We start from the raw sequence: 27,333 nt of genomic DNA on the forward strand, positions 1-27,333 counted from the left end.
TACACTATTCTCTGCTACATACATAATACCATAAACAATACCGACGTCCCTGGTGGTCTAGTGGGTACGATCTGGCATCTCTCTGCCGAGACCCGGGTTCGATTCCTGCCAGCTTTGCTTACATACCTCCCACTTCTCAAACGGACATCTACTCGACCCCGATTCCACTAACAAACACAAGCATGACACTAGGGGCTAAAGATAAAAATAATCGGCCTCTCAGAGGATTGGGTAGAATGTTTATGTATTTTTGGGAGTATATGCATAGTTGGTGTGGTGGGATATTTAATATTGAAGAATTCAAATTCTTTCATCCTTACCAATTATTTGGGTAAGATCACACCTATTTTTTTGTATGTTTCAGTATCATGGTGTTATTTGTTTACATATCTCATGCATTCTATAATAACTATTCCACCTCTGTTATTGGATGGTTTTATTGTATTATCATCCACCTTTTGTAAAGATTTAATGGTCAGTATTTCTTAGTAATATTAAATGTATGGGGTTTTATTGTTTTAATTGTTCTATTTGTCGTGTAACCACTTTAATACATCTATACAACTCCATTTTAAGTGACTTGAATAGATTAATTTATTTTTGAACCTTGTTTTTGAGGTTTCAGAAAATGGCTGTTTATCTCCACTTTCTTAATTTTTTATTAACTTTTTACTTATATTTTTCTTATACATTTTTGCAAATCTATAAATACTTAAAAGGAATTTAACTCATTGGTGGGTGCAAATTTTAAGCCCTTTCTAAAACATATTTCTGGTTTTGTCAAGATTCTATCAAAAACTTTGCCCTTAGTTTAATTTTTTACTTTGGCATTTATGGTAGTGGGTTTTTTTTTTTATTTATTTGAGGCTTTTTCTTTTTTTGTTAGATCTTTAACTTTTGTTCATGACTATTTTATGTATTATGTATTGTTGCCAAAAGGTGTGCAAACAAATATTAAGGAAGGGTGCATTTCATATTGTCCAGTGCATATTTTCTTTTTATTTCGTCTTTGACATTAGTACATATAAGTTAACAGGGCTGCCAAGACACACAATGGCCTCAGATGCTAGAGAAGGTGCGGCCAAACACGGGGGCATGGCCACTCCCACTCATTAAAACTTTGACTACAATTACTATGCTTTGTGGTATCATGACTAGAATGGGGCTTCTGGGCTGGTTTGACCACCCTCCAGGTCCCCCAGACAATCCCTGGGCCTGGGTAACCAGCATCTTCCCTACCTCCCTCTTGGCGTCTCTGCTAGTTAATAAATAGACCCACCATCTGTTCACCTCAGATACCACCCCCTCAGCAGCTCCACTATCCCTGCTCCTTCTCTTCTCTGCCAACTCCCATCCTCGCCGCTTCTTACTCCTGACCCATTATACTTACCACTCCTGTTCTCAGACTTCTTCTCTCCCGTTGGCGTGCATGCACGTCACACCTAATGTGCACAGTGGAAACTGGGAAGCACAATGTGAATGCAGTCGCAATTAAGTCATCACGTTAACATGCAAGATTAACTAATTTAGATCAGGGACCAACTTTATAATAAAAATATATGCTGGTTTAATGGTCATCATTACTGCCTTATGGCACCAAGGTCTTGGGTTTAATTCCCACCCTACCTGTGGAGTTTGTATATTCTTCAATGCTTGTGTGGGATTCCTCCAGGTACTCCAGTTTCCTCCCACACTCCAAAAATATAGTGGCTTGGCTTCCAACAAAAAAAAACCCTATTATGTGTGTGTGCATGTGGTAGGGAACAAAGACTAAGCTCTACTGGGGCAGGAACTGAAGTGAAGGTCTAAATATTCTTTGTAAAGTGCTGCAGATTATGTGTGTGCGCTGTATAAATAACTAGTAATACATTTAAATGAAAAATAAATATATAAATAACATTAAAACCACTGACAGGAGTGAAGTATTGCATTACAATGGCACCTGTGAAGGGTTGGGATATATTAGGCAAGTGAGCACTCGGTTCTGAAGTTGATGTTTTGGAAGGAGAAAAATGGGAGAGAAAGAATCTGAGTGACTTTGACAAGGGCCAGATTTGTATGGCTAGCATCTCCAAAATGGCAGGTCATGTGGAGTTTTCCAAGTTTGCACTGGATAGTACCTTACAAAAGTGGCCCTAGGAAGGACATGTAGTGAACCAGCTACAGGGTCGTGGGCACCCAAAGCTCATTGATGTGCATGGGGAGTGAAGGCTAGCCCATCTTGTCCTATCCCTTAAAAGACCATCTGTAGCACAAATTGCTGAAAAAAATGAATGCTAGCTATGATAGAAAGGTGTCAGAAAATACAGTGTATCATAGCTTGCTGTGTAACGACAGACTGGTCAGAGTGTCAATGCTGACCCCTTTCCGTGACCAAAAGCGCCTACAGTCGGCACATGAGCATGATAAGTAGACCATGGAGCAATGGAAAAAAGTGGCCTGGTCTGTTGAATCAAGTTTTCTTTTACTGGCTGGCCAGGTGTGTGTGTGTAGTTTACCTGGAAAAGAGATGCAAACTGGTGAAGGCAGTGTGATGCTCTGGGCAATGTTCTGCTCATAAACCTTAGGGTCCTGCCATTCATGTGGATGTTACTTTAATAGATACCACCTACCTAAACTTTGTTGAAGACCAAGTGTTCCCTTTCATGGAAATTGTATCCCCTGATGGCAGTGGTCTCTTTTAGCAGGATAATGAGCCCAGCCACACTGCAAACATTGTTCAGGAATGGTTTGAGGAACATGACAAATAGTACAAGGTGTTAACCTCCAAATTCCCCAGATCTCAATTCAATCGAGCATCTGTGGGATGTGCTAAAAAAATGAGTACGATCCATGGAAGCCTCACCTTGCAACTTACAGGATGTAGAAAATGGAAAGACAAAGAATTGTATATTGTGGTGCACTAAAAGTCATTTTGAATAAAATATAGCTTTATGTTCTATCCACTCATCCCTACTAGAAGGTGCTATATAAATCTGGGATATAATATATAATAGGACTGCATATTGATTTATTCGATCTGTAAATAATTAAATCATTAGCATTTACTTATATTAAGAGATTGAATGATAAAGAGAGATCTGTTATACATAATCCTATACTGGTAATTTCATTTCCATCTACCTTAAAAGTATCTCAGCATCAGTGGATAGAACATTATATTGTCAGCATCCTCTGGAACATACGTCATCTCTATTAGAAGGTGCAATTTTTTTTCCCAATATATATTTATTATATCTAGAACATCATATAATCACAGAACAAGTAGTCCAGTGAACATAGTAAATACACTTATAAAAAGAGCACAATACAGGTCACCAGAAACCGTACATTAGAATAACCTCATATACATACAAAAATATATGGATATAGCGATACAATAAAAATAATAACTCGGCAAAATATAAGAATCCAAACATGAACATTAGACAACACAAAGGAGGGGAAGGAGGGAGAGGAAAAAGCAGGGGGGCGGGGGGAATATAGCAACAGTTACCACATATAGTAAAAATACCATCAGTATACAACTTATTTGAAAAAATAGAAACCAAAAAGACTATCCAAATAGTAGAGTATATATAGGCCAGTATGCATGGGGGTGTCCCATAATTATTTGCACAGCATTGAAAAGGTTGCAGAGGACTTAAAGTCTAGCCATGGGCCCCAAACAGCACAAAATTCTTCATATCTTTCCACCCCCAATAGGAAATCGTCCATGACCATATAGAGATCTAATCTATCAAACCATTCATGGATGGTAGGTGGGAAAACAGATCTCCAGTGAACAGGGATCACCGCCTTGGCGGCACTATTAAGATGCTTAAGTAGAGATTTTGTATAAGCCGCTATAGAACCAGGAACTAGGTTCAATAACCAAAAGGAGGGATCAGTAGGTGTATCTCCGCCTAAAAGTATATCACATAGGGAGAAAACTTTCTTCCAAAAGGGTTTGAGCAGTCCCACCATATATGTAGTGGAGAGCCTATCTCTTGACTACATCTCCAACAGCTGTTAGACATATTGGGGAACATTTTTGCCAGGGTTAGGGGGCAGTGATACCAACGGGACAGGACCTTAAATTGAGTTTCTATTACGGAGTAACTGACGGAACATGAGAAGGTAGTAACAAAAACCTTCTGCCAGTCCTTCAGATTTAATTGGAGTTGTAATTCACGTTCCCAATCCCCTGCAAATTTAGGCAGGGTTGAGAAAGAGTTCTCTATCAGGAGTTTATAGCCTCTGGAGAGAAAGTGCGTCGGACGGGCAAATACCAGGCACATTTCTTCAAAGGCGGTCAAAGGTCTGCCACCAGCCACTCGTAGGTCTCTGCACTGGGCACAATGTTTTAACAGTAGGTAACGCCAAACCTCAGAGTTTGGCAGGGACCATGCTGTCTGTAGTTCACAAAAGGGCAATACACCTGTACTTCCCACCAGCTGACCTACACGCATCACTGCCAGCTGAAACCACATTTTAAAATAGTTGTTAATGTCCCTGGAGGAAAGTCAGGGTTTTCAAACAGTGGGGTCAGAGGCAGGAACAAGGAGGAGATCCAAGGCTGTCTCCGTAACTTATTCCACCTTGTCAATGTAGGGCCAATAGTGGGATGGGTTATAATGGAAACTTTGGAAAATCAAGGATATATAGATATTGAAGTTGGAAGGGAATTTTTTTCCAAGATAACCCACTGCTTGCCGTCCTCTAATCTAAACCAGTCAAGTATCCTACCACGCAAGATGGCATCGTAGTATGTAGGAAAATGAGGGAGTTAGAACCCCCCTAAATTTTTTTGTCAAAACAGAATGTCATGTTTAAAACGGGGTCTCCGTCCTCCCAACACAAAATTTCTCACCAGTCTATGAAGGTCAAGAAACCACTTTTTTGGTACATGAATAGGAAGAGCTTGTAATAAATAGAGCACCCTCAGGAGAATGTTCATTTTCAGTATACTGATTCTTCCGAACATTGAAAATTTTTTGCGTCACCATTCCCCAAGTTCTAGTCTAAGATTTTGAAGTAGAGGGGAAAAATTATCTGTAAAGAGACGGAACAGGTCAGTATTTAGGACCACCCCTAGGTATTTTAAACTAGACGGGTGCCAGGCAAAATCAAAGGACTGTTTCAGCATGGAAAGAGAGTGGGAGGGTGTTGACAGTTTAACAGCCACATATTTCAAGTAATTCACCTTAAAATTTGATAGGCCAAATCTATTGAATTCAGCCATGAGGTTGGGGATCGATGTGACTGGGTTTGATAATATCGCCAATAAATCATCGGCAAATAACGCCAATTTATATTCTTTGTTCCCAACTATAAAGCTGGAGATGTCGGAGTTGCGTCGTATAGTACAAGATATGAAAATAAGGGTGGAAAGGGGGCATCCCTGACATGTGCCATTGTTAATTAATACTGGCTCCGACAGATAACCGTTAACTTTAATACGAGCAGTGGGGTATCGGTACAATGCCATTATCCTCTGGTAACAAATAGGACCCAGGCCCAGGTGGGACAATAAGCCCTGCATAAAAAGCCAATCAATCTTGTCAAAGGCTTTCTCAGCGTTGGTGGAAAGAAGGTGCAATATTAATCTTCGATACAATATATAATAATTGAGACAGACAGGGGCATCCCTGCACACAACATTTTTTTAAATCTCTATTTCTTTCTTTATGCACATCATTTATATTTTTTAATATTATTTTGCAGTCTTTCTTAGGTGATACTTTAATACATATATAATAGCTATATTTTATTTCAATTGACTTTTTGTGCACCGCAATATACAATTCTTTGTCTTTCCATTTTCTATATTTGAATTTTTTGTGAAGTGGTAGCACCCCCTTGCCACATATATATATATTAATTTTCAATAAGAAGGCATTAGGGGCCATATAGATAACAAGATATAATCTATACCTTGTGCGGTTGGTTCTTTCTTTGTGTTACTAACTTACAGGATGTAAAGGATCTGCTGCTAATGTCTTTAGCTGGGTACACACTAAACGATGTGTACCCAACACGATATCGTGAGCGGCGGGACACGGCGGGGGCACTTGCCGGCAGCAACAAAGCAGCAGCGGGAGCCATGCTGTATTCAGCTGCATGGCCCCCGCTGTCTATATCGCCTGTCGGACCTGCATACAAGTCCGACGGGTGACGTCGCTGACAACGCGCGGGAGCATGCATAGTCACCGACATAGTGGGTACACACTGGCCGATGTGCTGTCAATACGCCAGATCAGACGACATATCATCTAGTGCAGGCATGTCAAACTCAAAATACCAACCGGTTCGAATATTCAAGGTCTATGAGTGCGTGGGCCGCAACAAAAAAAAGTCATATCCACTTTTGAAAGGTTTATTATTAATAAAAACCAATGCAGTGACCCCTGTACTAGTACCCCCTTATGCAGTTCCACCCTGTGTTAGAGCCCTAATTGCAATGCCCCCTGAATTTGTGTCCATTAGGCAATGCCCCTTAAGCAGTTCTCTAGTAGTGCCCATTATGCAGTGCCCCAGTAATGCCCCTAGAAGTGCACCTTATGCATTGCCCCCAGTAATGCCCCTTATGTTGTGCCCCCAGTAATGCCCCTTATGCAGAGCCCCCAATAATGCCCCTTATGCAGAGCCCCCAGTATTGCCCCTTATGCAGAGCTCCCAGTAATGTCCCTAGTAGTGCCCCTTATGCAATGCCCCAGTAATTCCCCTAGAAGTGCACCTTATACAGTGCCCCCAGTAATGCCCCTTATGCAGGACCCCCAGTAATGTCCTTAGTAGTGCCCCTTATGCAGAGCCTCCAGTAATGTACCTTATGTTGTGCCCCCAGTAATGCCCCCTATGTAGAGCCCCCAGTAATGCCCCTTTTATAAAGAGCCCCCAGTAATGCTCTTAGTAGTTCCCCCAGTAATGCTCTTTTATGCAGAGCCCCCAGTAATGCCCGTTATGCAGTGCCCCCAGTAATGCTCCTTATGTTGTGCCCACAGTAATGCCCCTTATGTTGTGCCCCCAGTAATGCCCATTATGCTGTGCCCCTCCCAGTATAGAACAGGCCCCACTCACCTATCTGTGCAGTATTTATCTTTCTTCACGAAGGCCGCTGGGCACCGCTCCAGTCCACGCCGACCCGCATAGATGCTGCCGTTGACTGGTTCTAATTAGATACAGAGCGGCAGGCGCAGGCTCCACTCGTTGCGGCTGACGTCATGACGTCACCCGCACGCTGTATCACTGGGAACACTGACCTCGGAAGTGAATAGAGGCTTCTGATCGCTTCAGAGACCCACCATTGCCAGACTGTAAAGTAAACACTGCCCGATCGGAGCTGTGCTCCGATCATGGCAGGGGTGTGGACCGCATATTCTATATATGTGAGCCCATACTCTGGGGCCACAGAAAATGTTTATTCGGGCTGCATGTTTGACATGCCTGGTCTAGTGTGTACCTGGCTTTAGTGTCAAATTCCACAGGACACATTCAGGCGTCTTGTAGAGTCAATGATTTAATTGGGCAGAGCTGTTTTGGTGGCACAAGTGGGACCTACACAATATTAGGCAGGTGGTTTTTTTGTTATGGCTGGTCGGGGTTTATCCCATAAACACAAAAACATCTTTATTATTTGTTACACATGTATTTTCATTGACATATCCTCAATACACCATGCGGTGCAAGTGAGTCGTGCTGAGTGACTGAAAATGCATCTTAGTGACAATCAGATGTGACAAACTGCTTCACAAGTCTGCACTGATTAATTTGATATGCACTTGCTTCACAATGCATATAATATCGGCATTGTGTAGCGGGGGCGGGGCAAAACTGGTGCAATCACATGGCCCCGCCCCTGACACACCCACAAGTGCCTCCACCCACCCAGCCACTCCCCCTTGTCCCGGCCACACACCCCACCGTCCTGCCGATCTGGCTGCTCCCTCCTGGAAGGAGCAGCCAGAAAGTCGGCAGGTATGTTTTAAACAAGTCCCGGAGTGCCGCCATTATTCCTCACATGGTATTTAAGTACAGATGAGTTTACATACATCTTACTTCCTTGCGGGTTAAACAGCCCTTCTAGTCGCGCCATGCTGTGGCATGACTTGGTAGCTCCGGGCATCTTTTTGTGTGTCTGTGACACTGTAATATAGCATTTCTCATGCAGCTACACCCACTGTCGCACACAATACGGAATGCCAGATATCATTTTAATCAGCAGAAGCTGTTTGTGTGTCCTATGTGCATCGCTTTGCGAATAAGATACATTTGAAGGTACAAAGTTTCATGAAGAGGCTCTTCTTAGTTGCGCAGCTCTCACTCATTATATTTAACATGACTTGTAGCACACGGAGGTAAGATGTATGTGGACACGTCTGTATTTCCAGTAATTTTGTGTGGAAGGTAACTGGGTAATCTCTGCTGGATGGATGGATACATATAAGTGTATATAAGTAAAGCTTGATAAAGAGTCTTGAGCAGACCTGAAACGTTGCTGTTTCTTGCACCAAATAAACTCCAGTAATTTATGCCTTCAAACTGTTTCCATAATATGGAATGTATACTGTATATGCAATAAATGTTTAATAAGAAACAGCACTCACTGTGTTTAGGTATCAATATGAATGCGCTGAACATGTTGGATTGTCATATAGAGCTTCTTAGTACATAATTACCGGGTGCAACTCCAGCAGACAAGCAGATCATAAGACATGTAGCTGTCACTGTCAACGCTTCAGGGCTCCATTGGATAGAACAGCAGTGAGTGTATGTGTTTATGTATATATCTATAAAATCTTTAAAGCTTATCTGAGATTCTGCACGGGGATTCCAAGTGGTGGGATGGGCCAGGCTGGAAACCTTTATAGGAGGGGCTAAGGCAGAGCCAGACAAAATGAATTTATGGTGTAGTACTTCCTTCATAACACACTTGTAGTAACTTATTCCCCTCCCTCACCTCTTTAGTAACATATTCTCCCGTGCCTGTGTTGTAACACATTCCCTTTCTTCAACACGTAGTAACACATTTGACATTCCCAACCCTCACCTGTGTAGTAACATTTTTCTCTCTCTGACCTCTGTAATAACAGTGTCCATAACACCACACTCCATACTGTACACTTACCCCCTATCCCTGAACCCACTACTATATGCTTACCTCCCTAACCCTGCACTCAATACTATGTTCTTATCCCACTAACCCTGCATCCAATACTATGTTCTTATCCCACTAACCCTGCATCCAATACTGTGTTCTTATCCCCCTAACCCTGCATCCAATACTGTGTTCTTATCCTTCAACACTTGACCCAATACTGTACCCTTACCCCATAACCCTGCGCACAATATTGTATCTTTTCCCCAACCCTTCCCTCACTATTCATATAAGGGAGACACAACAACTGCCAATGATGTTTGGCAGCACTTGGGATGACAGTTGGTGTTTGAATATGAACTACAGCCATGATGAGTTAGTGCTACAGCCATGATGAGTTAGTGCCACATGATGAATGCTACAGCCATGATGAGTTAGTGCCACATGATGAGTGCTACAGCCATGATGAGTTAGTGTCACATGATGAGTGCTACAGCCATGATGAGTTAGTGCCACATGATGTGCTACAGCCATGATGAGTTAGTGCCACATGATGAGTGCTACAGCCATGATGAGTTAGTGAAACATGAAGAGTGCTACAGCCATGATGAGTTAGTGCCACATGATGTGCTACAGCCATGATGAGTTAGTGCCACATGATGAGTGCTACAGCCATGATGAGTTAGTGCCACATGATGTGCTACAGCCATGATGAGTTAGTGCCACATGATGAGTGCTACAGCCATGATGAGTTAGTGCCACATGATGAGTGCTACAGCCATGATGAGTTAGTGCCACATGATGAGTGCTACAGCCATGATGAGTTAGTGCCACATGATGAGTGCTACAGCCATGATGAGTTAGTGCCACATGATGAGTGCTACAGCCATGATGAGTTAGTGCTACATGATGAGTGCTACAGCCATGATGAGTTAGTCAGACAGGACATTGCACAGGGGAAGGAAACATTTTAGCCCTTTCACCCCCTTAGGAGTCAATTTAAAAAAATCCCGTCTTAGTGGGCACTCATGTCATGGAAGGAATATACTCAGCGATTTTCATGTTTCTAGGTCCAGGGGTTTGGGCTGGGCATTGATGAGTCAGTCAGTCAGGACATTTGAAGATAGATAATACTAGCAGATGAACCCGGTTTCAACCAGGTAGACCTTAGATATTTACAGTTGTCATTTCCATCACACCTCTCCAGTAACACATTAATCCTTCACTTCTATAGTAATGCATCACAGCTATAGTAAGACATCAGCCCCCCTCACCTGTGTACTGACACATTCCACTCCCTCACCTCTGTAGTATCTATCTATCTATCTATTAATATAAATAATCTCCAAGTATGGTGCAGCACTCCAGGTATAAAACATCACAGCGACAGTGGTATAACATTTCAATGATACCCTTTTCACACAGAAAAGCAAGTTGTCGGGTCAAGACTTGGACCCCGTATTTGCGGATCAACACAGATTCTTTTTCTGTGTGCAAATTCTCGGGACTTCGTCCCTTTTACACAGAAGAAATACCTGAGTTCATCTGCAAATTACCAGATCTAAATATGGTAACCCCTGGGAGAGCCTGACCCCTTTGTATCTCTCTGTGTGTGTATATGTATTTATAATATTTTATCATCTTTGTATAATAAAACAGCTTGGAGTGACTCCACTATCAAGTCAGGCACCACATTTTAAAAGGACACGTTAAGTCAAGACATGTCTTTAGTTACATGTTCTTTATTATTTAAGTAACTGTCTTATGTGCTTCTACCAATCAGATCCCAGCATGCTCCATGTAAGAAATGGGATGTTTGAAATGATCTTAATTAACACTGAAGTAAATCAACGATGTCTGTTCTTGCGCAGTGCGTTTGGAGTTTTATCCCGCAGGCTCCGTGTGTTACCTCGTCTGCTTGTGGTTTCTTCCTGAGATGACTTTTCTGATCCAGGACTCTGCAGAAACATATAATCATGGAGGGCTAAAATTGGGCACTCACCACACCATGGTGCGACTCAGTAATGGGATACATTGCACGCGCCGAACACACTGCATGATCCGCCATAGAACGGCAAAATGTATCATTATATGCTTCATGTAGCTGCTCTGCGTTGTTAATTTCATTGTCTCATCTGCTATGCACAACAGCAGATAAGGTGATATGATGAATGACTGCCGAGAATGACGGATTGGGCGTGATGTGTACAATATATCAGCGTTGGAATGATATATCGTATGATACATCATATAGGGGTCTGTTCAGCAAAAGTGAGGATGCTATTCAGCATTATTTTATGCAGGGACAGCGGTTGTGGTAACACGCTGTCCCTGCAATGTTACAGAACGCAAAGTTATCGGTTTCCGAAAACAATCCCTCCTGTTACTGCTACTGCGGATGCTCAGTCATGTGCTCAGGAACAGTCTCTGTCCTGGCTTTGCGGCGACAGTGGACAGGTAAGTACATCTCCAGCCTGTCCAAAGTGATTGACATGTGTATACATGGTTTATATTAGCCTGTATACATGTACATTTATATGCTTTATTATTTAAAATGTATAAATACATTTTAAATATAATAACACATAAATATAAATGTATACAGGCTAATATAAAGCCTGTATACACATGTCAATCACTTTCGGCAGGTTTAACAGGCTATAATTGGTCTTACCTGCCGGCGGTCACTGGGAAGCAGGGACAGAGACTGGGGCGGTGTTACATGATGCTGCAGGGACATGGGAAAATTTCCCTCTGTCCCTGCAGTTTTTGGGAAATTTTATGTATTTTCTTCATATAACGCCATTCTGAGATAGTGTTCTATAAAGATTTTTCACGTAATTTAACACTTTTTCCTATGCTGAATAGCAAAAATCGTTAAAGCGCTGTAGAGATCAATGGCTGATCCCTACAGTGTGATATGGGGATTAATGAAGATAATTGTGTTATCTTCTCCATTATCCCATTGCTGAGTAGGGGATTTACATAAAAAATGCGGAAATAACAGTTTCTGCATTTTTTATCTAAAAATATCTTTGCTGAATAGACCCCTTAGTGTGTACTCAGCTTTAAATGTGCACCTGACAGAACTGTATCTTGGTGCTCTCATTTGAGAAGTTTCAAAAGTCAAGATTGCTTTTCAATTTATTCTAATATACATGTAATAACTTTGCAAATTACACATTTTAAACTTGACAAATACTTTTTTATTTTTGACTCTTGTGCTGTAAATTTACTGTACTTTGGTTATCATTTAAGTAACTTGTTTGGTCCTATCAACTTAAAGGGATTCTTGACCCAAACTATGAACAATTTGGGAGGTGCTATGTTAACCAAAAAACATATCAGCTTCTCAGCTCCTTTTCATCACTTGATGGCGCACATCCTGACAGAAATCAAACTCTCGCTCAGCGTGTCCATGCATTCAGTTCTTGGGAAGTTAGCAGTCGGGAGCTGTCACAACCAGGGTGCCAGGATATGCTGCAGTTGAGTTGATGTCTGTCATACTATAATGCAGGTTCGGCTGTCTAGTAATCAGATTGTTTCTCAGTCATGGCAGGCTAACGCCAGTGAAGAATAGCTGTGTGTGGGAGTCTTGGCAATGTAGAACTTGGTGCCAGGTTCTTTCTAAAAGTATTGTAAGTTTGTAGTGTATATTAGCCAGATTCAAGGTATTCGGGGTATTTCATGGGGGTCGATCCAATTAGGTGCGAATTGCGAGGTACGAGTTGTGATTTTCACTTCGAATTCGCGTAGCAAATTCATTTTGCAATCCATTACCAACTCGCACTGAATCAGTCAGACTGAATTCACAACTTTCCACACGCACCTCCCTGAGGGTGAGAGATGGAAATGAAAATCTTTATTTTAAGGTTAAAATGTGGGGACTGAAACCCTTGGACACCTCCCCTAATAACTAGTTAGGCATTTGGAAGTTTTAAATTAGCTTAATTATTTCAAAAATTACATGTCATTTATTTGGGGTAAGAAAAAAAATGTCCTCGTATTACCCCAAAATCAACTTTTTTGTTAGTTTAGGCACCCCAAAGTAAATTACAATATTTTTTTAGTTGAAAGATAATTGTTTTTAGCATTTTTTTCTACATTTTTTAATGAGCCCTCAAAGTACCCCAAAATCACCCTTTTTCCTACTTTTTTTTGCATTTTTCGTTTAATTCGTTTGAAATTAAATGAAAAGAGTTTGTTTTTTATAATTAAATTCTTGCATTTTTTTTAAAAAAAGCACAAAACAGCCATTTGACACCATTTCAAAACCTACAGTAACTTACTAATGGCCACAAACAGCTGTCTATACCAGTGGCGGAACTAGAAAGTGGTGGGCCCAGGTGCAAGAATAAGCTTTGGGCCCCCCCCTCACCCCGCCAATTCCTGGCACCCCAACATTTATTCACCACCCCCCCAGTAACTAAATACAGTGTCTGTCCTGCTGCCCAGCCTTGTTTTTTCACCACCCCTCACTGCCCCCGCGGTCAGTAAATCCAGTCTGTCCAACCCCAGTGTGTCAGCCTCTTTCCCCCCCAGCGTGTCAGCCTCTTTCCCCCCAGCGTGTGTCAGCCTCTTTCCCCCCCAGCGTGTCAGCCTCTTACCCCCAGCCCCAGCGTGTCAGCCTTCTCCCCCCCCTCCCCCCAGCGTGTCAGCCTCTTTCCCGCCCCAGCCCCAGCGGGTGTGTCAGCCTCTTTCCCTCCCCAGCGTGTGTGTCAGCCTCTTTTACCCCCTCCGTACCACCGCAACTTACCTTATTTCTCCTCTGTGGCTCCTCTCGAACTTCTTGCTCCAGCAGCCCAGCCCCCTTTTATGACACGGCGCACGTGACATCATGACGTCACGTGCGCCGTGTCATAACAAGGGGCCGGGCTGTGTCTGGCTTCTGTCATGTTGGAGCCGGAGCGGCCGAAGCGGGCCCGCTCCGGCTCCAACCATTTAGTTAATGTGGACCAGGTCAGCGGGCAGCAGCGCTGTAGGATGCAGGCGGCCATGGACCCCTGCAACACAGCGGGCCCCGGTGCAAGGCACCGGCTGCACCACCGCTAGTTCCGCCCCTGGTCTATACAGTCCTGCTAACAAAATTATCCATTTTGGGGGGTACAGGATGGTCTCCCCACATTTTCATGCATTTCTCGCAAATCTCATTTTGCAGTCAATTCGCACCCCTCCGCTGCAAGTAGTGCAAATAGGCATTTTTAATTGGATTGGAGAATTCTCTGGAGCGCGCTTCGCGGCGAAGTGTGCGAGTTTAAAGAAACAAACTCGCTACTTGCAATTCGCACCTAATTGGATTGAGTCCATGGAATGAGTATCTTCTACAGAATTCTGCAAAGAAACTACTTTTAGTCATTAATTTCAGATAAGACCATATATAATTATACCCCAAGCTTGTCATCCAAATGTATCCAATGATTACAGTAAACCAATGGAGTTATCAGTGATACAGAGTAAAGCTAGTCACAGACCACGTCTGAGCTAAATGCCTGGATCTGTGGTCTATCTCTCTGTACACGTGTTAAAAACGTTTAACGAGACATGACCAGTTTGATTAGTATTCTGTGGCTTATCCTATTAGCAGGGTCTTGCCCTCTCATTTTCTCTATTCACCAGCCTGTATCACTGTGGGGCTGTGGCAGGGGTTAGTAAATGGATAGATGTGGGTATAGGTTAAGTTAGTCCTGAGTAAAGGTCCCCACGGATGGAGAGATTTGGGGGAATTTATTAAGTGAGAATAGGGTTATCTAACTGTGTTTCTGTACCTCACGCCTGAAAAGAAGCAAGAGGAGTTTGAAATGGTAGGATAAAGACCTCTGACGTGTGTAATGTTCTCTATTTCATTCTTATTTCCTGCCAGGCCAGAGCAGGTAGACCACTGCTTACCCTTACGGCCATTAGTCTGCGCCTCATCAGTCATACTGTCCCAACATCAGATGTAAGATGGCTGACGGAAGTATGGTCAAACATTGAGGTGTGAAGTGTGATCAGATTTCTGCATCTAAAGCATGCCTACTCTCCCGAAAGTTGCGGGAGGCTCCCGATTTTTCAGGTAACCCCCCGCACCCCCGGAAGAGTAGGCAGATCTCCTACAGATCTCCTGGGGAGATTTTACAAGGAATTTTCGGGTCCGCGGGTAGGGGGTGGGGCCAAAATTACGCAAATCGCCCCCTACTCGTGGCCATGCAAATTACGGCGTTTTTCCTGTGGTGTATACGTCATTAGGCCCAGCCCCCTGAGGATGTCAACAGAATCTCCTTTCTGGGCTTCTCCCAGGGAGTAGATCTATAAAGTCGTCAAGTATGGTCTAAAGGGCACATCAGCAGCTGAAATTCATGTAACTATTATTTCAGGCATTTGTAATGCTAAATCATATTTCTCCTTATTTAGAGCATATCCATTTTATGCTAGCAATGTCTTGATCTACTTTGTAGTCAGGCCATTCACTAAAAGCTCTCTTGCATATGGAGTTGGTGTTTGCTCAGAGTTAAAGGTGACTTTGTCTATGGACCAGTGCTCATCAGCTAGGCATATTAAACATTTCCATATGAGGGATGATGTCACTAGACTTGGCCAGGGTTCAGACTAGTCTCATAAATATGACAGCAGTGGCAGAACAAACACAGATTCTTAACTAGCTCATAGCCTGCACAGGTTAAGAGGAGGGTGGGGGTAGTATAAATACATAATATAAAATATGAATAGCACATGCTGACCACCAGTACTAGCACAAGTAAGCATTAGTACATTTTTATTAATTGTACTGGACTTCAAGGATAAATCTGTTTTTACAGTTCAGATTTACATTTAACAACATAAATACAAGTAATTGGATTCGTGTTTTTATATATTGTTATTTTCTTCACACTGCCACATTTAAGGTGTAGGCACTTACTGCCTGTAGTGGCAGAGCCGAGGAGAGCTGCAAACGCAAGTCAAGAGCCGTTAACCGCTTGGCTTCAGAATCCTTGAGAAGTCTGAGGCGACTCTTCTCCAGAAACTCACATTGAGCACTCAATACATCTGTGCAAGAGAGGGTGAAAGGTAATATTTATGACCAATCCGTATACTGTTGATAGATTAGATAGACATATAAAATGGAGCTTGTACCTGTGATCACTGGGTCCGGACTGGACAGCAGGAGTTTTATCTCTCTGTAACAATGTTCATTTTTGGAACCTGAAACAAATGAATTATCTTTGGAGCCATGATTGCCTATTACTAGTTATTTTGCTAGCACCCTCACATGTAGCGCTTGAAATTCTCTCGCTCCGGGCCTCACTACAAAAGGGGCGGCTGTCGATGGTGATCGACAGCTCGCACCGCTTTGTAGGCGGGGTGGGGGGGTGGCTGGCCAAACAGAGGCGTTCCCGACGGAATGCCTGCCGTTTGGGGGCGGCCCCACTGACATCACTCGTGATGTCAGTGGTGAGCTTCCGGCTCTAATAGAGCCGAAAGCTTACTGGGGCTTGCGGTAGACGAGACCCTACCAATAGGGTCTCGTCGCAAGCCCCGATGGTCGCGATGGTCAAGACCATCAACCTGGCCGCTCACTAAAGCTGTGGATAGTCACCCACAGCCTAGCGATCGGCCAGGAGGCCGGTTCTGAACATAGAAGTGGCCACCCTTATTCAGAGCGAGCGCTCGCATTTTGCGAGCGGCTCTGGATGAGGTCCCATGTTCCCACACCTAGAAGAGGTAGTGATTTGGCAAATATACTCTTTAAATATGAGGAAAAATGGATTTTTCCATTGAATATAGGACTAAAATACTCACTTTATTTGGAGGGTTCTAAAATAATGTTACATATATGTGCCTGTGTATTATATTTGATCTTATACAAAGTTTGCATCTTTGTACACTTTTTAAAATCTTTTTATATACACAACATATTTTTAGTACTTTATTTTTTAACATATTAAACTTAAACTTGTTTGTTGAATCAGTTTATCAGTATGTAATGGATAATTCTCATGCTGAGCTTTATTACTCTACCACTGTAATGGACCTGCGAGTGACGGGTAACTGTGAGCCTGGTTTGCACTGTTGCACTTTTAGGGGTCAATCTTATTAGGTAAAAGTTAGTTTCCTCACAGCACCGTGATCCTGGTCTGCACTGTTACATAGTCACTGTGAGCTTGGTCTTTCTTATTAAACGGTCACCATGATACTAGTCTGCACTGTGATGTGGTCACTGTGATCCTGGTCTGCACTGTTACACAATCACTGTGAGCTTGGTCTTTCTTATTAAACGGTCACCATGATACTAGTTTGCACTGTGATGTGGTCACTGTGATCCTGGTCTGCGCTGTTACACAGTCACTGTGAGCCTGGTCTGCATCTTACACAGTCACCGTGAGCTTGGTCTTTCTTATTAAACGGTCACCATGATACTAGTTTGCACTGTGATGTGATCACTGTTAGCCTGGTTTGTTCTGTTACATGGTCAACATGATCCTAAATAGACACCAGTTTCTCATCAGATATTAGGTAGTGCAGGCAGTGACGGCTCCTACCCTCTTTAATGAGGGGTACTGCCCATGCTGCAGTCTGGACTCTGAGGCAGTCCCGGTGCCTGCCCAATGGATCTGGTAGGCTCCGGGACCAGTGGATGCGCACAAACAGTGGTGGGACCAGCGCATGTGCACAAACACAGACTTCTAGGGACTGCATCAGCTGCAGCCCTTAGCCAGGTAGAGCTGATGGCAAGCCAGAGGAGTGGATTCCTATTGGAAGCTCTCTCTCTGTTAAGGTGCCCATACACGGTGTGATATAGCAGCCAATCCGACGGATTGGTACGATATGGTTGCTATATCGTTCCGTGTGTGGGCATGATATCGGCCAGTGCCCACTCCCGTGGGATCGTATATCACACCACCAGATCTTATTGCACGTTCACTTGATCTGGGGATGCGATGTATGATCCCATGCAGTGCTATGTGGGTGGGGGATGCCGGCATATTGGGCGGTCGGCCACCCGATTGCTCCGGGTGTGGGGACCGTCCAATATGTCGGCTGTCAGATCCCAAGTCGCATAGCAAGGTGCATATCACACCGTGTATGGGCAGCTTTAATCGTAGCCTGGACGCCAGTCCCAGGTGGACCATACTGCTCCCCATAGGACTGTTTGTCCTGTGTGTGATTAGCATATAGTGGGGGGTCTGCAGTCCCTAGGTAAAATCCACCACTGACCTGACTGCAGGGGTTTGTACTGTTGCTTCTACACTATGTACTGTCTCTTTAACAGAGAACCCCATCCAACACCTCCACTTCTGTGTATTCTAAATCACAGTGGATCAGCACATTTGCATGTGTGCTATAAATACCCATTAGCGGGTTTGTTTATTAAATATAAAAGCTGTACAATAAGTTTACAGTATCTAACTCGTTAAACATTAGACAGCAGTTACATGAGAAACTAACTGAAGAGAGTACACAATCGTGATTAAAATCGGGAGAACTGGAAGCAATATCTGAGAGATATAAACTATAACATACCATAAAATATAACATACCTGTCTCCCCCTTCTCTATTTTGCATACGTAGTAAGTCTCATATGGGCTCACATATTTATCTGCTCTCTCAGAAAAGTTTCTAACCAAGCAGAAAAACTTTATTGAGCCTTGATTATCACACAGGTCTATGGTATCTGTAAGGACAAGACAACATGATGTCCACCACAATATGACTAGTAAGTATACATTTGTGTTACACAAAGCAGTAAGGGATTTGCTTTGTGGAAAGGGCCGTATATAGAGGAGTTACTGTAGTGTAGTAGTAGCACAGTGTTTCCCAACTCCAGTCCTCAGGGACCCCTAACAGTGCATGTTTTACAGATTGCCTCAGTATTAGGGATGTGCAGGAATGATGATGTTCGTCCATGTAAGATGACGTTTTGCCTCTTTCTGAGTTCCGTTTTTTGGAGGGAAAAATCTGAACTCCACGTGCAAACTCGAACCTATCCGAGCCTGCACATCCCTACTCAGTATCACAATTGAAATAATTAACATCACCTGTAGATCTTTTAAAATTTGTCAGCCAGTAATGAATATATCTGTACACCAACTAAGAGATCTGTAAAACATGCGCTGTTAGTGGGACATGAGGACTGGAGTTTGGAAACACAGAGCCTGATTCAGAGATGGACGGATTTGCAGACCCACACACAAACGGCTGTTCAATTCCGTCCGTCTCAGATGCAAACACTGCATTTGTGATCCCAGGACTGCGACCGACATTGATGACACGGTGATGGTTGCTCCTTTGGTCAGGCTGCAGGAGCTGAAGCTTTCCACAGCCTGAACGCTGATGGTCACTTAAGAGGCCAGGAATCTGTGTCCACCAATGCAGACCCTGGCCTTGTCCCTCCTGGAAAATGGGGATGGCACCCCTGCCATTTCCAGGTATGGTTACCAGACTCCGCTCCTCAAACGCCTCAGTATGTCAATCATGCTGCGGCTTGGGGGGGGGTCTGTGAGCGATTGCAGGACGCATTCTGCACATGCGCAGAATGGGTCCCGTGCAGGCGTAGACCTCTCAACATCGGAGATGTACATTAATTATCGGATAAACTACATCTCTGTATCATTCACACTGTTATTCTGTATGGAGACAAAAACAAACTTCTTGCTGTAATGTAGTGGATTACGGTGTAGTTTGTATCTAGTCTTAAAAAGTACAGTTTGGCAATTGTGAATGCTTTATGGTCAAATAAACATATTACCCCTTTATATGAGTAAAGATGTGTACCAGCAGGAGAAAATTATAACATGTTTCTAACACAAGGACCGTGCACTGCCAACATGACGATGTGATTGGTCCATTGTATGAAAATGGTTTAAAAACACAAGGATGTGAATGATCACTTCCATGTATCTAATACTGTATGTGTTAGGCTGGGTACACATCAGGCGATATATTGTCCGAAGCGGATCAGAACAATATATCGTCCATACTGCTCATAGTGTACCCTCAACCACGCATTCACGTGTGTCGTTGTCCCATCTGATATACGTCAGATGGGACATCGCTGACGACGGCATGCAGGTGAATGCTGGATGGATGGGTATATCGCGTGGTTATACACCGGATCGTACAGTGTGTTTGGCCGCCCAATATAGCCTCCCATTGGGTGTCGTTCGGCTGGGATACATGTTGTTCTGATGTGTACCCGGCCTTAGCTACCCTTGATGTCCTTTCTATTCTAACCAGAACAAATTCTGATTTGACTATCATAAGCTCTATAGTCACGATCCTCTCTTCCATAGTGTCAGTTTGTGATTATAAATGACTACAGTGCATGATAATAATAATAATAATAATAATAATAATAATAATAAATAACTATACGGGTTACCTGTGATTGGCAACTGCAACTTCTTACGTATGTGATCTAACAAGAGAATCACATTACAGTTGATATTAACTAGGAGCTGCTGTTTATCTGTAAGGAAAGAGGAGTTTATACTTCAATAACATGGCATAGGCGCCTAACTTACAAAGACCCCAGGAAACAAAAGAAAAACATTTACCTCCATACACAATACAGATGAACATCCTGGTGCTGCCTTTAAAAATGTAATGTGTCTAGCATGTCACCAGTACTTTGACATACTTTGATGGCCCCATCCCATGTGACATACCCAGCCCATGTGACCTGCTTTGGCAGAGCATTGTGACCTCACCCCATTACCATGAGCATCTACAATAACTTCAGCAGATCACTTTACAAATACCAGATTCCTGATTATCAGAAAACTGCCTATGCCAGGTCTGTGATTGACATGGTGCGCCGTTTGGGAGGCGGAGCGGGGGCATATCTGGACAGCGTATCCAGGAGTGACAAGGCCAGGGCAGGGTTGCCGACATTGGCAAAGCAAGGGGGCGTGGCTGGCATTGGGGGCGTGGCCACGCGATAGTGTCATTTTAGCCTCGCTACACAATGGCAAGATTACCGGCATTGTGAAGCAGGGGGCGGGGTCAAAATGATGCGATTCAGCGGATCTCTCATAATCGCAAGGGGGGGGGGGGTGTGGAGAGGTCAGCGGACATCGGGAGGCTTGCCTGCCTTTCCCGGGGGGCCGGGAGGCTCTCGGCCGAATCGGGAGGGTAGGCAAGTATGGGCCAAGGTCTGCGTGGCTGACGCAGATTTCTTTGCCTCATAGGCTGAAGCTTACTAGCCGGTGCTGCTGCCATCATGGCCAATGGTCGCGATGGTGATTCGAAGCAGTGTCTGCGGATGCTGTACTCATTGCTATTGCTGTCAAGAGGAGTCTGCTTCCTATAGACGCCTCCTGCAGTATCTTAACATTTGGACGGTATTAAACAGCCGCTTCCTTGCTGTGCAATACCGTATTGGCCTGAATCAGGCCTTTTGTCGTTTACATTTTACAATATTTGATACATAAAGAAAACCACCTACAGTTACCTGCACCTACAGTCCGTCAACAAATTACAACAACATTTGTAATAATATTTGAATTCCTACACCAGTTTACAATCACCTTATTGGATTCATCGAGAGTCTCAGAAACAAACAGTTTAAATAGAGATAAGTGATAACATAGAACATGGTAACACAAGAGATAACGAGATCTACAAATAATTTTGTATAGACTAGCCGGATCACCAGCATTCTGTAAAAGTTCCATACACGGGCAGATTTAATCACTGAAGCTGGCCACACATATATCTTTCCAACTACACAGTCAAGTCACATTATTGTGACCACTTCCTATATTTGACGTCGGCAGCGCGTAGCCAGGGGCGCCGAGAGGGGGGGGGGGGGTAGGTACTAATTACCCAGGCCCGGGCTTGCTGGAGCAGTCTTCTATGTCTGTGGGGAGAGCAATCACACTGATCAAGCCCCCCACTCGCTATGTGCCGGGCTGAGGGGCTCACAGCCCTCCCCCTCCCAAGCGTACAGCGCCGCTTTGTGGCTCTGCACATGTTTTTTTTTCTTCCTAAGGGGACGTGGCCACACCTCACACGATTAGGTCACGTCACTTCCCCCGGGCACGGCGCGGTTATCGGTGCCCCTGCGCATAGTCCATGACGTACATCCCGTGCCGTGAGCTGGCCTGGTGGGTATATAAGGCGTGCGATAGGCCATCTGCACACATATCACACGTTGCTGTCATGGGTAAAAGGACCAATTTATACAAGTTGCAAAAAGGGATGATTATTGGCTTTCAGGCTAAGGGTGGCAGTATTCTGAAACAGTGCAGTTTGTGACCTGTTCGCGTGCTGCTGTGGTCAAGGTCTGACTGGACAAATGGCACCATTGCGAATAACCAACGATAAAACTGCGAAGCACCACGTGCCAATAATGTGAGAGGTGAACGTCGGCTATGAAAGTGCGTGAGGGCCGACATACACACTCCAGTACAGCAGCTCACCATCAAAATGATCCTGAGGGTCTACAGACCTGTGTCTAAAATGACAGTTCAGCGAACCCTGCGTCTGGGTCTCTGAAGCAAACGGTTGGTCACTGCACCTATGCTGACAAAGGTGCATCGGCAGAAAAGGTTTAAATTTTCACCTGTATCAGAATTGGACCTCCGCTGATTGGCGAAGGGTTGCCTTCTCTGATGAGTCACCTTTTCTGCTTCATCGAATGGATGGGCGTTGGCATGTCAGGTGAGAAACATTGGAGAACAAACCCTGCAACCATTGCTGGAAGACACAAGCTGGTAGTGGCAACGTTATGGTTTGGGGAATGTTTTCATGGCATTCTATGGGCCCACTCATCCATGTGGAAGACACCCTCAACCGATTTGGTTATGAATCCATCCTTGCACAGCACATACACCCATACATGCTGATCGTCTTCCTTGAGAATAGTGGTTGGACGAGCATGAAAAAGACTTCCAAGTGCTTCCCTGGCCCCCTAATTCACCTGACTTAAACCCAGTTGAGCATCTGTGGGACCACCTGGATCGTTGTGTTCTCTCTATGGATATTCCACCAAACACCCTCCAGCAGCTGTGGGATGCATGGCTCCAGATACCGGTGACAACCTAGAAGCACCTTATGGAGTCACTCTGGCTATTTTCTGGTGGTCATAACATCTGTGTAGTTGGCTGGTTGTATAAAAAAATCTGGTAATGTATGGAAGCAAACAACAATCTTCTATTTGCATGCAAATGCTGTAAAACAGACAAAACCAGTCATTCAGACAAGTTGGTTTAATCTGTTTGATTTAACTGATTTATGTGAACAACTGTTTTTGTTGGTTTCCCAGCATTTGGGAGCAAATGAAGATTGGCTGGTTCGAAAGATAATCTTTAAATGCGTGGCCAATTTTAAGATTATATTTCCAATAGGGGTGAGCGGGTTCGGATATCTGAAATCCGAACCCCACCGAGCCCCCCCGATCCGAGGCCGATCCGAGTCAGGCTCGACTTTTCCCGCCTGACTCGGATCTGAAATCGAGGCAAAACGTCATCATCCCGCCTTCCAGGTCTCGCGGGTTTTGGATCCTATATAAAGGTACCCGCGTCGGCGCCATTTTCTCACTCGGCTGTGGACAGTGAAGAGGGAGGGTGGGAGTTAGGGCTGGCTGGGCTGTGTAGTGTAGTGCAGAGTAGTGTTGTGCTGTGCTGCGCTGCTGTTGTCCATAGGGGCTGTGTCCACTACTTCAAAGTCCATAGGGGCTGGCTGGACTGTGTTGTGCAGTCAGTTGTCCATAGGGGCTGTGTCCACTCCAAAGTCCTGTGCAGTGTCCCAGTCCTAAAGGGGTGCTGTAGTGTTGTCCAGGGGGTGCTCTGTCCATCAGGGGTGCTCCCCCCAAGTGCAAAATAAATATATTTTTTCTGTGTTTGTGAATTGTGTGCACTGTGGCTGCATGTGCATCAACAAAGGAGCAGCGCCAAGCATGCGCCTGTGTCCCATAAGTAAAAGGCCGGCTGGCTTGTCCGTTAAAGGGTGCTGTAACCCCCAAAGGGCACTCCAAACAAAATAAAAAAATATATTTTTTTGTGTTTGAGAATTGTGTGCGCAGTAGCCGCACGTGCATCAACAAAGTAGTGCCAAGCGTGCGCCTGTGTCCCATAAATAAAGGGCCGGCTGGATTGACCGCTAAAGGGTGCTGTAACCCCCAAAGGGCACTCCAAACAAAATAAAAAAATATATTTTTTTGTGTTTGTGAATTGTGTGCGCAGTAGCAGCACGTGCATCAACAAAGTAGTGCCAAGCGTGCGCCTGTGTCCCATAAATAAAGGGCCGGCTGGATTGACCGCTAAAGGGTGCTGTAACCCCCAAAGGGCACTCCAAACAAAATAAAAAAATATTTTCTGTGTTTGTGAATTGTGTGGGCTGTAGCTGCAAGTGCATCAACAAAGGAGCAGCGCCAAGCGTGTGCCTGTGTCCCATAAGTAAAGGGCCGGCTGGCTAATTTCTTAAAGGGTGGTGTAACCCACAAAGTGCACTACTCTCCAGCAAAAATAAAAACTTATTTTCTGTGTTTGTGTGCGCCTTAGCCGCACGTATATATCAATATAACATAAATGGAGGACCAAACTTTCTCCAATGAAAATAAAATAGGGAAAGATTAAGAACCACTTCCTCCTAGTGCTGTTGCTGCTGCTGGGAGTTGTTCATCATCCCAGAGAGGAAGTAGGAACACCACTACTTTTACTAAACAATTGACCCTCCAACAGTCTCTAGCGAGGAGGATGAAGTACGACAGCAGTCATCCTGAAGCAAAACGTACAACTGAGGCCTTGACTGCTATGTTGGTGTTAGACGTGCGTCCGGTATCCGCCATTAGTGCAGTGGGATTTAGACACTTGATGGAGGTAGTGTGTCCCCGGTTCCAAATCCCGTCTAGATTCCACCTGCATCCTCAAAGGAGCAGCGACAAGCGTGCGTCTGTCTGTTAAAGGGTGGTGTAACCCTCAAAGTGTGCTCCACAAACAATAAAAAAATTCTTTTTTTTTTTGCATTTGTGAAATGTGTGGGCTGTAGCCGCACCTGCATCCTCAAAGCAGCAGCGACAAGCGTGCGTCTGCCTGTTAAAAGGTGGTGTAACCTCCAAAGTGCGCTCCAACCAAAATAAAATAATCTTCTTTTTTTGTGTGTTTGTGTGTGAAATGTATACACAGTAGCCGCACCTACATCCTCAAAGCAGCAGCGACAAGCGTGCGTCTGTCTGTTAAAGGGTGGGGTAACCCTCAAAGTGCTCCAAAAAATAAAAAACTATTTTTTTTATGTGTTTGTGACTTGTGTGCGATGTAGCCGCACGTGCATCAACACAGTAGCAGCGCCAAGCGTGCGCCTGTGTCATAAGTCAAGGGCCGGTTTGGACATCTGGTCTGGACTGAAGTACGTGCCAACAATTTCTGACAAGTCTACTGTCACTGCATATGATACTGTCCTCAAAGCAGCAGCGACAAGCGTGCGTCTGTCTGTTAAAGGGTGGTGTAACCCTCAAAGTGCGCTCCACAAACAATAAAAAAATTATTATTTTTTTTTCTGTCTTTGTGAATTGTGTGGGCTGTAGCTGCACCTGCATCCTCAAAGCAGCAGCGACAAGCGTGCGTCTGTCTGTTAAAGGATTACATCGGTGACAGCATCCAAGTAGGCATGTCAGACAGTCTGTACATGTACTGGCAGGAAAAAGAGGCAATTTGGAGGCCCCTGTACAAACTGGCTCTCTTTTACCTGAGTTGCCCCCCCTCCAGTGTGTACTCCGAAAGAGTGTTTAGTGCAGCCGGGAACATTGGCCCTGATTCAGACCCACTCGCAAGTGGGCGTACGTACGTTCGGCGTACGTAAAAAAATATTTAAATTCAAGCACTCGCTCGTATTTTCGTACGCAGCTAAAAATCCGCCCCAAACTCAGGCGACCCCTCCTCTAACTAACGAGCGTGCCAAATAGCGAGCGTACATCCCCGAAATGGCTTGAAGGGAACGCACGCACAAGTACAAACCGAAAGTGGGCCTGTCAGATTCCGATTACCTGCTAGTTTATTCTGCCTACCTCCCTCAATCGTATCATGCCAATCAATGTATCAATTAGCTTAATTGTTTTTTTTTTTTCAACACAATGCAATAAACTTTAATCTTGTCCGTGTTTGTGTTTACCCGCAGAATACGTACGGCTTAAACATTCGCTTTTATTGTTCAAAAGACATGTTAGCCCCAATTAAACAATTGTTCTATTTGTTTGGATCCCCGCAAATTTTCTGTGGTTCATTTCTTTATTTTAATTTGCTTACGCATGTCACTGCATCAAGCCTATCATAACTCTCAAGAGATTTGTGGCCCTGTCGAACACATGACTCATACACTAACCAATAGAATTTGTCCTGTTAATTTCCCAAATACATTAGCCAATCAAATTTTTTTTTGGTGCTTTATTAAAAATAATTTTCTAAAAATACACCATTGCCATCATGAGATCCGCCGCATTCACCAGGCGCGAACTGCTGGTGCTCACGGAGGTGATGGACAGGCGGATCACCAGTCAGCCTCCACCCATCACAAATAGCGGAAAGCGTTCCGCATATGCGGAGGTACGTCGCCGCCTGCGCTTCTTCGGCTCACGCCGACATATTGGTCAGCTGGAGCGCAGGTGGTCGGACCTGCACCGGCGTACGCCCCGCTTGCTGGCATGCTTTCGCATGCAGATCGAGGAAAGTAAGTTTTATGGACTGTGGTTTTCAAGTTTATCTTGTGGGCCCTAACTGCGTGTGCATGTTTTCATGTCTGTCCTATTTATTCATTGTAGTCATATCTGCATGTGCATGTTTTCATGTCTGTCCTATTTATTCATTGTAGTCATATCTGCATGTGCATGTTTTCATGTCTGTCCTATTTAGTCATTGTAGTCATATCTGCATGTGCATGTTTTCATGTCTGTCCTATTTAGTCATTGTAGTCATATCTGCATGTGCATGTTTTCATGTCTGTCCTATTTATTCATTGTAGTCATATCTGCATGTGCATGTTTTCATGTCTGTCCTATTTAGTCATTGTAGTCATATCTGCATGTGCATGTTTTCATGTCTGTCCTATTTAGTCATTGTAGTCATATCTGCATGTGCATGTTTTCATGTCTGTCCTATTTAGTCATTGTAGTCATATCTGCATGTGCATGTTTTCATGTCTGTCCTATTTAGTCATTGTACTCATATCTGCATGTGCATGATTTTTTTTTTGTTTTTTTTGTATTTGGATTCCTGTTGAAACTAACCACAATATTTTTTACATCTTTTAGGGGCACAGCAAAGACTACGGCGTCATCGGCAGACAA

The 27,333-nt window shown here is 44.0% G+C and overlaps 1 protein-coding gene across 1 annotated transcript; it reads right to left on the bottom strand.

The window, feature by feature from the left end:
- Nucleotides 1–10,923: 10,923 nt before the first annotated feature.
- On the bottom strand, nt 10,924–20,633 carry CUNHXorf65 (chromosome unknown CXorf65 homolog). The gene is made up of 6 exons (XM_088445468.1): nt 20,609–20,633; nt 20,434–20,520; nt 18,592–18,726; nt 16,187–16,255; nt 15,972–16,099; nt 10,924–11,034 (listed from the first exon to the last, which is right to left on the bottom strand). The coding sequence occupies exons 1-6, from the start codon at nt 20,631–20,633 to the stop codon at nt 10,924–10,926; spliced, it is 555 nt and encodes a 184-aa protein (XP_088301594.1).
- Nucleotides 20,634–27,333: the final 6,700 nt, after the last annotated feature.

Source organism: Taudactylus pleione, unplaced genomic scaffold (assembly GCF_031769625.1).
Source record: "Taudactylus pleione unplaced genomic scaffold, aTauple2 ptg000381l, whole genome shotgun sequence".
Taxonomy (NCBI): Eukaryota; Metazoa; Chordata; class Amphibia; order Anura; family Myobatrachidae; genus Taudactylus; species Taudactylus pleione.

Coding starts and splice junctions, on each gene's coding strand:
- CUNHXorf65 (XM_088445468.1), bottom strand. CDS start 20,633: ATGTTCATCTGTATTGTGTATGGAG. Junction 20,521..20,608: donor CATCTGTATTGTGTATGGAG/GTAAATGTTTTT, acceptor CTTTCCTTACAG/ATAAACAGCAGCTCCTAGTT. Junction 16,256..18,591: donor AATAGAGAAGGGGGAGACAG/GTATGTTATATT, acceptor CATTTGTTTCAG/GTTCCAAAAATGAACATTGT.